This window comes from Rattus norvegicus, chromosome 8, assembly GCF_021556685.1.
Source record: "Rattus norvegicus strain SHRSP/BbbUtx chromosome 8, alternate assembly SHRSP_T2T, whole genome shotgun sequence".
NCBI classification, from domain to species: Eukaryota; Metazoa; Chordata; class Mammalia; order Rodentia; family Muridae; genus Rattus; species Rattus norvegicus.
In genome coordinates this window covers 121,873,318-121,886,872 of record NC_141541.1, presented here as the reverse complement: position 1 = coordinate 121,886,872, position 13,555 = coordinate 121,873,318, and the positions used below count along the sequence as shown (strand labels likewise).

Sequence of the window (13,555 nt, the reverse complement as noted above, 5' to 3'; positions counted from 1 at the left end):
CGGAGCTGGGGACCGAACCCAGGGCCTTGCGCTTCCTAGGTAAGCGCTCTACCGCTGAGCTAAATCCCCAGCCCCGTAAAGCTTCTTAATGATCTAGAAATGTTGATCAGAACAGCACACTGGGACTGGACAGAGAATAAGTAACCAGCTGGTGGCTGAATGGCACCCAAGAGGCTTTCCCTAACACAGCTTGGTTGCAGGCCACCTCAGGTCCTGAGAGGGAGAGCCCCTGGTGAGCTGGGTGGGTTTTCAAAGCAGAGGAAGGGCATGGTGGAGTGGCTTCCGTTTCTCCCCACAGGATGACTGCACCCAAGCACAAGGGAAGTGTTCTGTTTGCAGAGCTCAAGGTTCTCCTGGGCTGTGGAGGAAAAGAGCCTCTTAAAGGAATTCATCATCTAGGCTGCAAAACATCAGGGGGCTTCACTCCTTAGGCTCAGCAAAGTGTGAGGGCCTCGAAAGGGAACTGGTGTGATGTGTGACAGCTGGTCTGTGGTGACTGGTTAGAATGAAAAAAAAAATTATATATGTGTGTGTATGTGTGTATTTTCCCCAGCTCTTAACTATTGTGTATATATTGATATTATATATAATCATATATGTGCTATATGTACATCTAGCATATATAAGTATTTATCGATTCTTAAGGGTTGAGGAATGTGGCTCGGCTGGCAGGGTGCTTGCCCAGTGTGCAAGGGGCCCTGAATTCAATCTCCAGCATCGCATAAACAGGCTGGTAGCAGATAGTTGGGATCCCAACACCTGGGAGGTAGAGGCTGAGGGATTGAAAATTCAAAGTCATGGTGAGTTCAAGAACTCACTTGAGACTTTGCCTTAAACAACAACAACAAAGAGAACAAACAAAATTAAAAAGGTAAGTTATAGACATAGTATGTGGTGATGCAAACCTTTAATCCCAGCACCTGGGAGACACAGGCAGGTAGAGCTCTGAGTTTGAAGCCAGCCTGGTGGCTATATAGGGAGTTCTAGGACAGCTAGGACTACACAGGGAGACCTTTTGTTGAAAGAGAAGAGGAAGAAGGAGGATAAAGAGGAGGAGGAGGAAGGAGAGGAGAAGATATATATATATATATATATATATATATATATTTATATATTTATATATACTATATTCCTTAGTAGAAATAGAAAAACTCTCTTAGATTTCTTTGTGTATAAATGAATGGAAGCGGGAAACAGAGACGAATGTGTGAGTGGGTTGCATGCAGAGCAGAACTCCTTCCACCACTCAGGCACAGATCATCCCTTGTACAGGTGTCCTACCTTAAAGTCTTTGATGGACTTGCCATAGTTCACACGCCCCATGTTCTCCACCAGAATGTCTAGCGTGGCTCCGGCCTTCCCCCGAATGTTCAGAACGTTCATACGGTTTCGATCAAGGATTCCTTGGGGGACCTGTGAGTTAAGGCCAAGGCTGAATGGGGGTATCAGATCAGAGAAGAGCAGTGTGCACAGCTCATCTGTCCCTCTTCCTGTCCTGAAGCGTCATCAGGTCTACAGGGACAGTCTGGATGTGCTCAGGCCAAGTTCCCACAATCGCTGTCTTTCCAAATGAGGAGGATGGCTGTACGCAGCTCAGGGTCCGCTCCTCTTCTGGGAACGTGCTAGAGCGAGTGGGACCCCGTTCTACGTGGAACAAAGTCTTGGGATGCAGTCCAGGATGGCCTTGAACTTGAAACCTTCCTGACTCCACCTCATAAATGCTGGGATTATAAGTGTGGACCAACATGCTTGGTTCAGGCATTTTTCTCCTTGATATCTCTTTCTGTGTGTGTGTGTGTGTGTGTGTATGTGTGTGTGTATACACATATATATGTGTGTGTGTGTATGTGCATGTATACATACATATATATTTTACATTTATTTGTGTGTGTGTGTATGCACATGTGCCATGGTGTATTTGGAGGTCAGAGGACAACTTGGGAAGTCAATTCTTTGCTTCTACTGTGAGGGCCTCCCCGGAACTTCTCATTCTCCTGCCTCACACCCCATAAGCCCAGCTTGCAGGTGTGGCTCCTACACTTCTATTTTTTTAAAAAAGACTTTATTTATTTAATATATATGAATACACTGTAGCTGTCTTCAGACACACCAGAAGAGGGGACATTGGATCCCATTACAGGTGGTTGTGAGCCACCATGTGGTTGCTGGGATTTGAACTCAGGACCTCTGGAAGAGCAGTCAGTGTTTCTAACCACTGAGCCATCTCTCCAGCTCCTACACTGCTATTTTTTTTTTTTTTTTGGTTCTTTTTTTCGGAGCTGGGGACCGAACCCAGGGCCTTGCGCTTCCTAGGCAAGCGCTCTACCACTGAGCTAAATCCCCAACCCCTACACTGCTATTTTTAAAGGAATGAGTTACATAAGATACGCTAATGTCCCTGTAAGAAAGATTACCACACCTCCTCACAGCTCCTCACCTTTGCACAGTTAGGTGCAAAGAAACAGCCTTTAAAACACGAGGAGAGAGCAGATGATAAAATCAGGTAATAGATAAAATCAGAGTTAGGTGGAGAGAGCTCACCTCAACGGCTACGGCACATCAGCCACAGAGGTTATGTAACAGAACAAGGGAAAACAACAGGTATTTTCTCAACCAGACAATTCCTAACCACTCATCCATCCATCTGTCTTCCCGTCCGTCTGTCTGTCCGTTTGTTCATTTGTTCTCGGCCCCACACCTACCCCAAGCTGAGGCCAGAACATACGGCTCTGTTAGGGCGCTCAATCCCCATCCCTAACTTTTTAAAAGGTTATTTTTTCAGACTGGCTGCACTGACCATAAGTCACTAGGACACAAGCTAATGAAGGCCGGAAAATGGTAAGCACGGTGTCACCTCTCAGGGCCTTGTCCCCACTGAAATTAAATCTGTTGGCTGTAAAAGAAAGCCCTACCCCCCTTATTTTGTGTGTGTGCATGTGCACATGTGTGTGTGTGTGTGTTCAGGTCAAAGTACATGTGTATGTGTGTAGAGGCCACTGCGACAATTTTAGGTGTCATTCCTCAGAAATGGTCCATCTTCCTTTCTGAGATAAGATCTCTGGCTCCAAGCTGGAGAGATGGCTCTGGTTCAGAGCACTGACTGCTCTCCCAGAGGTCCTGAGTTCAAATCCCAGCAACCACATGGTGGCTCACAACCATCTGTAATGGGATCTGATGCCCTCTTCTGGTGTGTCTGAAGACAGCTACAGTGTACTTACTTATGTATAATAAATAAATCTTTTTTTTTTCCTTGGTTCTTTTTTTCGGAGCTGGGGATCGAACCCAGGGCCTTGCGCTTCCTAGGCAAGCGCTCTACCACTGAGCTAAATCCCCAACTCCCCCCTTTAAAAAAAAAAAAAAAAGACCTCTGACTCCCTCGGAACTCTGAGGAGGCTAGGCTGGCTGGCCAGGCTCCCAGAGGACCCTCTTGTCCCTTTCTCCCCTGAGATTATAGGTGCTTTCGCACATTTTTTCTTCTTATTCTTTTATTTAACTTATGCATACGAGTGTTTCCCTTGCAATGTATGACTGTGTACTCTGTCTGTGCCTGGTGCTCAGAGGCCAAGAGTGTACAGGGTCTTCTAGGACTAGAGTTACAGACAGTTGCCAGCTGCCACATGGGTGCTGGGATTTGAACCCAGGTCCTCTGGAAGAACAGCCACTGCCCTTAACCACTGAGTCATCTCTCCAGCCCCTTGTTTGTTCTACATGGGCGCTGGTGATGTGATCTCAGGTCCTTACACTTGCAAGGCAAGCTATCTTCCTAGCCTAGAATGAAAACCTTCTGGTTTAAACTATTCTTGAGTGTGGCTGTGTGCACTGTAATCCCAGCACTTGGGAGGCAGAGGCGAGAAGACCGGGAGTTCAAGGCTGGCACTGGATAACAGACATGTCTGAGGCCAACCTGGGCTGCATGAAACCCTGTTTCTAAAGACAGAACCGAAGCCTCCAAAGGCTAAAACTTTTCTAGGGGAAAAAAATGCGCTTGTTTAGGAAAACGTTCTCAAGAGCTTTTCCCACAACTGTTCCAATGAGGAGCAAACTGCCAGATACCTTTTGAGTTATTCTTTCGCTGTGTGTGCGCACCCAGGGACTGAAGCACACGAGAGGGTATCACAGGTCGGCTTGCAGGAGTCAGCTCTGTTTTGTACCACGTCACTCCCACGGATCAAACTCATCCTCAGGTACACGGCAAGCGCCTTTACCGGCTGAGCCATCCTGAGGCCTCTGGCTCCCTGACCTTTCTCTTTTGCTTTATAGAGCCTGGATTCCATCACACAGTTAGGCTGGTCTGAATCTCGCAATTGTCCCGCCTCAATCTTCTGACAGCTGGCATTGCAGGCGTGTGCCATCACACCGGATGTTGGGAAGGGTGTTTAAAAACATATCTGCATTTTACTGTGAAACGAAGCCCTTGGCATACTTTGGGTACAACTGACATGAGCAACCCTTTAGAGTCTAACATCTTATTGAGGGGAAGACACTAACTTCAGTACATTTTGTATAGTGGCAGGTCCCAAGCTGATGTGCATGCTGTCCCTAAAGAGCAGAGAAGGCCTGGGTGTCATGCTGAGCTCAGTCAGGGCAGCATTGGCCTTAGGCTCAGGAGACCCAGGGTTTTCTAGAGTGCGCGTGTCAGAGACTAGCCCTGAATCTGCCGCGTGTGGGCCATGGCACGTACTGCCCAGGGACACAGGCTGGAGAAGTGATGTTATTAAGTGTTGAGGACCCTCCACCCTGCTGTCAAGGCTTAGATGCGGAGTTCAAAGAGAATGCTTACCCCGTCCACAGAGACGTAGGCCCGATCACGGACACCATTTATGGGTGAAGAGAAAATGGGTTTCGGGTTACTGCAATCTTGAGGAAGTGTCGTTCGGTATAGCACATACCCAAAATACTGGTGAGAAAGGAAAATGAGAAAAGTGTGTTACTCTGAACGTTCAGCTGCTGAGAGAGAGCTTGGCTGCCCTGGATCTGGATGAAAGCAACATTCTGAAAGCCGAACGGAATGAAAAGCTTCCTCCACCCACAGCCAAACTCAAGCTGACTCCGTCTGTCTTGGCGCTTCTCTATTCAAACACAAAGGGGCTTCTCTGTCACACCGGGAGAACGAGAGTTAAGTTACTGCCCAGAGTGACCCAGGGAAATCATACCTACAGGTCAGAGGTCACTGGCATTCAACCGAACAAAACAAAAACAAATCAAGAGCTGGTGAGATGGCTCGGTGGGTAAAGGTGCTTGCCACAAATTCTGATGACCTGAGTTCAATCCCCAGGGCTGACGGGATGGAAGGAGGGAGCCCATTCCCACAAGTTGTCCTCTAACCTTCGTATGTGCGCTGTGGGGCACAGCCATGTACACATCAACAAAATGAATGAATGAATGAATAAATAAATAAATTTAAACCAGGCTTGCAGGCAGAACACACAACAGGCGGTGAATCTACAGACAAGCAGGCGAAGCACTCATGCACATAAAAGAAATTAAGCCAGGAAAAGCCCCAAACACAAGACAAGCACCGAGTCTTGCTCAGTAAAACATTCTCCAGGTTCATGGGCTGAATCTGCTCTAAGCATAAAACAAGACTCAACCTGAAACTCTTTAAAGCAAAGAGGGAAAGAGAGAGTCGGGGGGTGGGTTCCCCTACCAAATCAGGAGTAACATTTATTGATTTTTTTTTTTTAAGACAAGGACTCAGGTAGCCAAGGCTGACCTCAACTCTACCACATCATTAGGGATAATCTTGAATTTCTTACTCTCCTGCCTCCACCTCTCAAGTGCCGGGGCTTCATGTAACCACGCCTGGTTGTGTGTAATTTTGGGGATCAAGTGCAGGGCTTCAGGCCATGCTAGGCATGTGTGTGGGTAGCATGTTTGTGTTCGCACATGTTAGGGTGTGTGCACGTGAATGCAGGTGCCCGCAGAGGTCAGAGGCTTTGGACTGCCTGGTACTAGCGTTATAGGCAATCATGAGCTGCCATTCGGGTGCAGGGAACTGAAACCAGGTTCTCTAGAAAAACAGCTAGGGATCTTTTTTTTTTTTTTTTTTTTTGGAGCTGGGGACCGAACCCAGGGCCTTGTGCTTCCTAGGTAAGCGCTCTACCACTGAGCTAAATCCCCAGCCCGCAGCCAGGGATCTTAACTGTTGAAGCATCTCTCCGGTCACTTAAATTCTTTTCCAATCTCGTCTCCGGTTCACGATCTCACTGGAGTTTGGGTGTCAGATTTTCTCATGTTTTTCTGAGATAAGGTCCGCACTGTTTCAGAGGCTAGCCTGGAGCTTACTATGTAGCCCAGGCTGGCCTCTAGCTCTCCAGCTTCTTGCCTTGGCCTCCCACGATGTGGCCTCCACAGCCGGACTGACAGCAATAGGTTTTGAAGAGTTCAGATTGTTCCTAGACCATTCCTCCCTCCCTCCCTGGAGTCAGCAAAATGCCTTTTATGTGGACACAGCAGAGGAGACGTGTCCTCCTGTCCCTGTGTGGCATGGGACGGTGTCGCTGGGACACCATGGGTCAGTTGGTTCCTATGTCACACTGGATCATTTAGTTGGGATCTTAGCCCTGTTTTCTGGGGAGAAGCAGTCCACAACATACACGCCCGAAGCAGGAAAAGTGACTGCTAGCCAATGAACTGGATGAAACGTGTACAGGGTAAAATCCTGTGAAATAAAAAGCTTCGAGAAACTTCTAGCGAGACAAGGAAGTGAAATGCCAGGAAATGAAGCACACACAAACAGAGCACACCAAAGTCCTTCCCAAAGCAGGAAACAGAGCCTCTAAGAATGAAAATTGAAACCAACATTTTTTTTTTTTTGAGACAGGATCTCATGTAGCCTGTAGCCCAGGTTGGCCCCCAATACCACGTATCTGAGAATGACCTTGAGTTTTTCTTTTCTTTTCTTTTTTTTTTTTTTTTGAGACAGGATCTCATGTAGCCTGTAGCCCAGGTTGGCCCCCAATACCACGTATCTGAGAATGACCTTGAGTTTTTCTTTTCTTTTCTTTTTTTTTTTTTTTTGAGCCTCCTACCTCCACCTCCCACACGCCGGAATTACAGGCTTGCCACCATGCCTGGTTTCTGAGGTGCTGAGGATTAAACCCAGGGCTCTGCTCACACACCAGGCAAGCATCTTATCAACGTAGCCCTAACCCGAGTCACCATTAAAATAACGACACCCAGGAAGCAATAAGGAAGGATACACCTGTGTTGCCAGAAACAGAAAGACAAGCATTTCCTGTGGAGACCTACCTGTTTTACCTGAGTGAACGTCAAGGGGTAGAGGCTTTTCACGGGCCCGTTGGGACACAGTATACCCAGAGCTTCCGTCACCGTCTTGAACTGAAAAGAAGCAAAACCAGACTCAGTGCCCTGCCACCAGTGGGTGGGTGGGAGGGGTGGTTACATTAGTCTGACTTAACAGAGACATCGAGATAAGCCTCAACTGACCAAGTTCTATTTGTTTCCCAATCCCCTTTGGTCCTACCCACTCCCTGTTTTCTTCTCTCTCTCCCTCCACCCTCCCTTTCTCTCTGAGACAGGGCCTCACCTGTCCCAGGCAAGCCCCAAGCTTGCTCTGTGGCCAAGGACGGCCTTACTCTTCTGATCCTCCAAGGAGTGCTACTTGAGTGTTCAACCACTCCCACCCTATGTATTGTTGGGGTTCAAACCAGGGGCTTTCGGCACGCCGGGCAGGCCCTCCGCTGACTCAGTTAAAATCTAGTACCCACTCACTTTTATTTCCTCCCGTTTTCTGCAGTGCTGAGGATTGAACCCAGGGTTGGTTGGTTGGTTTCTTTCTTTGGCTTTTTAAGACGGGGTTTCTCGATGTGACAGCCCTAGCCATCCTGGAACTTACTCTATAGATCCACGAGTTTCGAATTCACAAAGATCCGCCTGCTTCTGCCTTCCAGGTGTTGAGACTGAAGGCGTGTGCCATCACACCGGGCTGTGAGCCCAGGGTTCCACACAGACTAGTTCTCTACCACTGAGCAGCAAGCCCGGGGTCTTGCTCGTAACCTTTTTTTTTTTTAATCTTTTTTTTGGAGCTGAGGACAGAACCCAGAGCCTTGTGCTTGCTAGGCAAGCACTCTACCACTGAGCTAAATCCCCAACCCTGCTCGTAACATTTTATTTTGTTTTATTTTATTTTATTTGGAGACAGTGTCTTGCCATGTAGACCAAGCTGGCCTTGAACTCACAGCCTGCCTTGTCTGCCAAGTGCTGGGATTAAAGCCATGCCCAACCATATCCTAAACCTGTTCTTTTCTTTTTTATTTTATGTGTTTGAGTGTTTGGCCTGCACGTACATCTGTGCACTGTGTGTGCTGTGCCTGAGGAGGGTAGAAGAGGGAGTCAGAACCTGGAGTCACTGAGGGTCGTGAGCTGTCGTGTGATTGCTAGGAATCAAACCTGGATCCTCGGAAGAAGTCAAAGCCAGGCACAGTGGCCCACAACTTGAATCTCAGCACTTAGAAGGCAGGCAAACGTTTGTGACTTTGAGGCCAGCCTGGTCTACATATCAGATCCAGGATGCCCAGAAACTCTGTCTCAAGCAGTTTCAAGAGCGCCCATTCAGAAATAAAGCTCAGAGCTCTTTAAGAAAGGCCTCAAAACGAATGGCACCCGAGGCAGGAGGCCGGCCGTCTCTGCGAAACATCACAACATGTTTTCAAGTGAGGAAGAGTTCTGAAGCAAAGATAGTAGGCAGAGGCAAATCACTCTAAGATTAGATCTTGTGCCACGGTCACCCCACTGTCTTCCAGGCTTCTGTGGCATGTATTCTGAGCCTGTGTCACGGCTCCGGAAAGTTGCCCTCTGAACTCCACAAGTGTGTGCAAGTGCACACACAAACACATCTAATTTTAAATAAAGCTTTATTATACACTGTATCTTACATAAGTTGAAAAAAGCTGTGTGCAGATTCCCTCCCTCCCAGCCTTCTGTGTTTTGTGTTGAGTTTATTAGATAGTGTTTCCTGCAGCCCAGGCTAGAATCCTCTATGTAGCCAAGCTGACCCTGAATACCTCATCCTTATGCCTCCATTTCCAAGTGCTGGGATTACCTCCACATCTGCTTCCTCCTACACCTTTCTTTTGGAGAAAGACTCTTTCTAGCCCAGACTAACCTCAAACTCACTATGTAGCAAAGGCTGGCCTTGAACTTGACAGCAATCCTCTTGCTTCAGCCCCCACATTTGGGAATGTAGGCATGAGCCACCAAGACAATTTGCTGGTTTCCTTCATAGCACTAGGCTATATTTCTCCATGGTTTTCCAATTTTGGTATTGTTGTTGTTTTAATTATTTGTAGCTATTTATATCACGTGAAAGAACTCCCGACTGTTTTAAAACCAAGCCACCCTTTGTCGTAAGCAGCTACGGAGATGAACATGTGCCCCTTTCCAAGTGTGATTCAAGTGCGATTACCCTGAGTAGAGATTCCTATCAGAGACCACGTTCTTTGTAGAATGTGGCACAGGATCTGACACTACACGGAAACTATTACGGCAGCCCGACCAGCCAACCAGAAGCTCAAGGCTACGGATGGAAAAACTATGCCGTGGGGTTTGGTGTTTGCCTTAAAGATAAAAGCTTGGGTTGTTATTTTAGAATTTCAAGGTTCTTAAGAAGTAAGTGACTATTCACGTTTTCTTCTTCTTTTTTTTTTTTTTTTCTGGTGAACGAATGCACGTGGGAGTAAAACATGGGGCTAGGGGAAAACCGGAGACCCAAAGGGTCAAAACAAACCAGTTTTGTAAACTATTCAGTAACTCTCTCCTTTCCTCCCCAGAATAAAATTACCTGAACTCTTGGTAATGATTACTTTCTATTTCCTCCGATGTTCCGGTATTCAAAAAGTCACTATGGTATGATTTTTGGATCTAATTTAAGAACAGAGATATCCAAATTCCAGTGGCTTTGAGGGGCTCATTGAATAAGGGGCGGATGGGGCTCTCAAGAGGGTTCAGCGGATAAGGGAGCTTGTCACCGTGTCTGATGACCTGCCCGACTGGCCTCCACCTGGGTGCCACGGATGCATGTCTCCCAACCCAAGAAATAAATTAAGAAATAATTAAGAAGGAAAATAATAAAGAGGCAAACGATGGGAGAAGGCCTCACCGGACAGAACTGTGAGGTATGACGTCACTTCCGCGGCCACCGGAAGCACTGCCTTTCAAAGCCAAGCACCGAACCAAAATGGACGGAGTGGCCCACAAGCACCTCTTACTCTTCTGTGCCGCGCCCTGCATCCTGTCAGCTTGCACGAGCATCCTCTCTTCCACCTCTCCCCTCCCCTGGAAATGCCAATTCTCCCACCCAGCTCTCAGAAAACAAATGCAGGGAAGAGAGCAACCCCGTGGCCGGCTGATGACACCCCAGTCTCTGTCTCCCCATCGGACGCTCAGTGAGAATCTGACTTTGTTTTTTCTTTTCGAGGCAGGGTTTTATGTAGCCCAGGCTAGCTTCTAACTCACTATGTAGCTAAGGATGACCCTGACCTCTTCATCCCGACTGCCCGGGTTACAGTTCGTGTCAGCATGCCTGGTTTATATGGTGCCAAGGAGAGACCCCAGGGATCCACTTATGCCAGGCAAACACTCTACCCACTCTACACTACCAACCCTGTATATTGTCTTACCTTTCTCAGAGCAACTTTTCCATATGCGAACTTGGGTGTAGATGGAGGGATAGGGCCTTCTGGGACTTCTTTAAACTATAAAACACAGTAGGGAAGAGGGGAGGAAAAAAAAGTTAACCCTTTATACGTTCATCTGTAAAATTCTTCCTTTTTCCTTTTTTTCAAGACAGGGTTTCTTTGTGTAGTCGTAGCTTACCTGGAATTTACTCTGTAGACCAGGCTAGCCTCGAACTCAGAGATCCACCTGCTTCTCCCTCTCAAGGTCTGAGATTAAAATTGTACACTACCACGCCTGATCCTGCTTAATAGCTTTTTATTGGTACCAGTTTACGGCTCAGCAAAATCATAACATTCTATCCTGGTAGTGAATATTTCAGAAAAATAAGCAAATATGTACAAATACCTCCTATCCTTCATTTCTCCATTCTCCAGCATAATCTATGCCTGAGACACAGCATCCAGACTGACCATCAAAATCACCGCATTCAAAGACGCATACCCAGCGGACTGCTGTTCTTTCCCCTCATGGAGTCCAGCAGATTCCACGGAAACTGACAGGTTTCTGTCCCTCCATCTAAAGATTCTGCTTAGAAAGCACTTTGTGTAGAGATGCTCAATAGCGGGGGGGGGGGGGGGGGGGGGCTAGAAACAGTCCTTGCTCAAAGAGTGAGAAAGGCCACAGCCGGCTGCATTAAACCTCGCAGTAAGTCATGTAGTAAAGATTCCCACATCACCACACAGCCAGGAGACAGCATGAGTGACTTTGCCCAGAGATGAGTCAAAGGCTGGGGAGACGGCTGAGTGGGTAGTGTACCCACCTCAGAGGCATGACGACCTGATTTCAGATCCTCAGGACGCACATGAAAGCTAGGTGTGGCAGTGCACACCTGAAACCCCAGCACAGGGGGGTTGGAATGGGGGATACAGAAATGGGGGATCCCAGGGCTTGCAGCAGCCAGCACAGCTGATCCAGCAAGCTCAGAGTTCAATGAGGGACCCTATCTCTTATATATTTGGTTGTGAGCCTAGCCTTTAACGGCTGAGCCATCTCTCCAGCCCGGGACCCTGTCTCAAAAATAAACCCTACAGAGATAGGGGAAGATGCCAGGAAGTTGTTCTCTATCCTTTACACAAGCACACTCGCACAAGTGCACATGAGCTCCTACGGGTACACACACATATACGCAGGTTCACACACACACACACACACACACACACACACAGAGGCATATGTGCACGTTTGAAGTTAGCCTGGTCTACATAGTGGGTTCTAGGTCAGCCAGGGCTACACGGCGAGACAGTATTAAACAAACTTGTAGTACCAACAACAAAAAAAGCAAAATTTAAAAAAGGCAATGTTCCCAGAGTCGGTCAGCCACCTGAGGTGTACATTCATTTCCGGTGTGGAGGACGGAGTGGTGAGCATGCTCAGGGGTACAAGGAGCTGTGCTCCTTTCAGCGTAGTTCTCTGGGTGGTCTGGTCCATTCTAGAGCCAGCATTAAACATAAAGGGGGGAGAACCGAGAGATAAGGTTGAAGGGCCCTTCTCACAGTCCTGCCTCGCCCACAAAGTGCTAAGATTACAGCCGTGCACCACCATCCTCAGTTAATGACTAGCTGGGAACTGGACCAACAGAGCTGTGTCTCCCGCTTTGGAAGCACTGGGACCCACAAGCCCAGCCAGTCCCAACAGCCACCTTTTGGAGTCTCCAGTGTCCTATAGCTATTGGGGTCCTCAACCACACCTACTTAGGTGTAATTATGTTAGCCATCTAAGAACCCCACTGGATTCTCCCAGAGCTGGGAGATGGCTCACGGGGTAAAGCCCTTGCAGCCTAGGAAGCCTCATGAAGGCGGAAACAGGGGCATGCATCCAGTAAGTGGAAACACCAGCATTCATTCCTACAGTGAGGTGGGAGAAGACAGAGCTCCTGGAAGCTCAGGGAACAGCTGGCCTGGTGACACAGGTGCAAACAACACAAGGTCCACCACAAACAAGGCAGAACCAGTCCTCAAGCTCATCCTCTGACTGCCACACTCTCTCACAAGCGTGGAAGTGTACACACACACACACACACACACACACACACACACACACACTCACTGTGATGGCTTGTATATGCTCAGCCCCGGGAGTGGCACTATTAATGGGTGTGGCCTTGTGGGAGTGGGTGTGTCACTGTGGGAGTGGGCTTTAAGACCCTCGCCCTAGCTGCCTGGAAGTGAGTCTTCCACTAGCAGCCTTCAGATGAAGATAAAGAACTCTCGGGCTGGAGAGATGGCTCAGCGGTTAGGAGCACTGACTGCTCTTCCAGAGGTCCTGAGTTCAAATCCCAGCAACCACGCGATGGCTCACAACCATCTGTAATGGGATCTGATGCCCTCTTCTGGTGTGTCTGAAAACAGGTACAATATTCTCAAACATAAAATAAAAGTTAAAAAAAATATAGAACTCTCAGCTCTGCCTGTATCCTGTCTGCCTGGACACTGCCATGCTCCCACCTTGATGATAATGGACTGAACCTCTGAACCTGTAAGCTAGCTCCAATGAAATGTTATCCTTATAAGACTTGCCTTGGCCACAATGTCAGTTCACAGCAGTAAAACCCTAACTAAGGCACACACATTTTCTCTCTCTCTCTCTCACACCCACACACACTTGTTCACACCCACACCCCCACACTTGTTCTCTCACACACCCACACACATGGTGGGGGTTAAGACAGAACTGTTAAAATAGATCACCAATTTAATTAAGAGCTCATAGAGACATGACAGTCTCATGAGGATGGGAGGGTGTATGTGTGTGTATGTGTGTATGTGTGTATACAACACTCTGCCCTAGAGTTTTATGGTCAAGGTGTTAACCCTGTCTACTTTAGTTTTACCCACACCAAAGACAGTGTCTTACAGAA

General features: G+C 47.7%; 1 protein-coding gene across 1 annotated transcript in view; it reads right to left on the bottom strand.

Annotated features, from left to right (window-relative positions):
* Positions 1 to 13,555, bottom strand: part of Glb1 (galactosidase, beta 1) — a 73,001-nt gene that overhangs the window by 14,858 nt on the left and 44,588 nt on the right. The window contains 4 exon segments of the mRNA NM_001108192.2: positions 1,282 to 1,413; positions 4,781 to 4,897; positions 7,252 to 7,341; positions 10,641 to 10,715. Of these exon segments, the coding sequence (NP_001101662.1) occupies positions 1,282 to 1,413; positions 4,781 to 4,897; positions 7,252 to 7,341; positions 10,641 to 10,715 (414 nt within the window).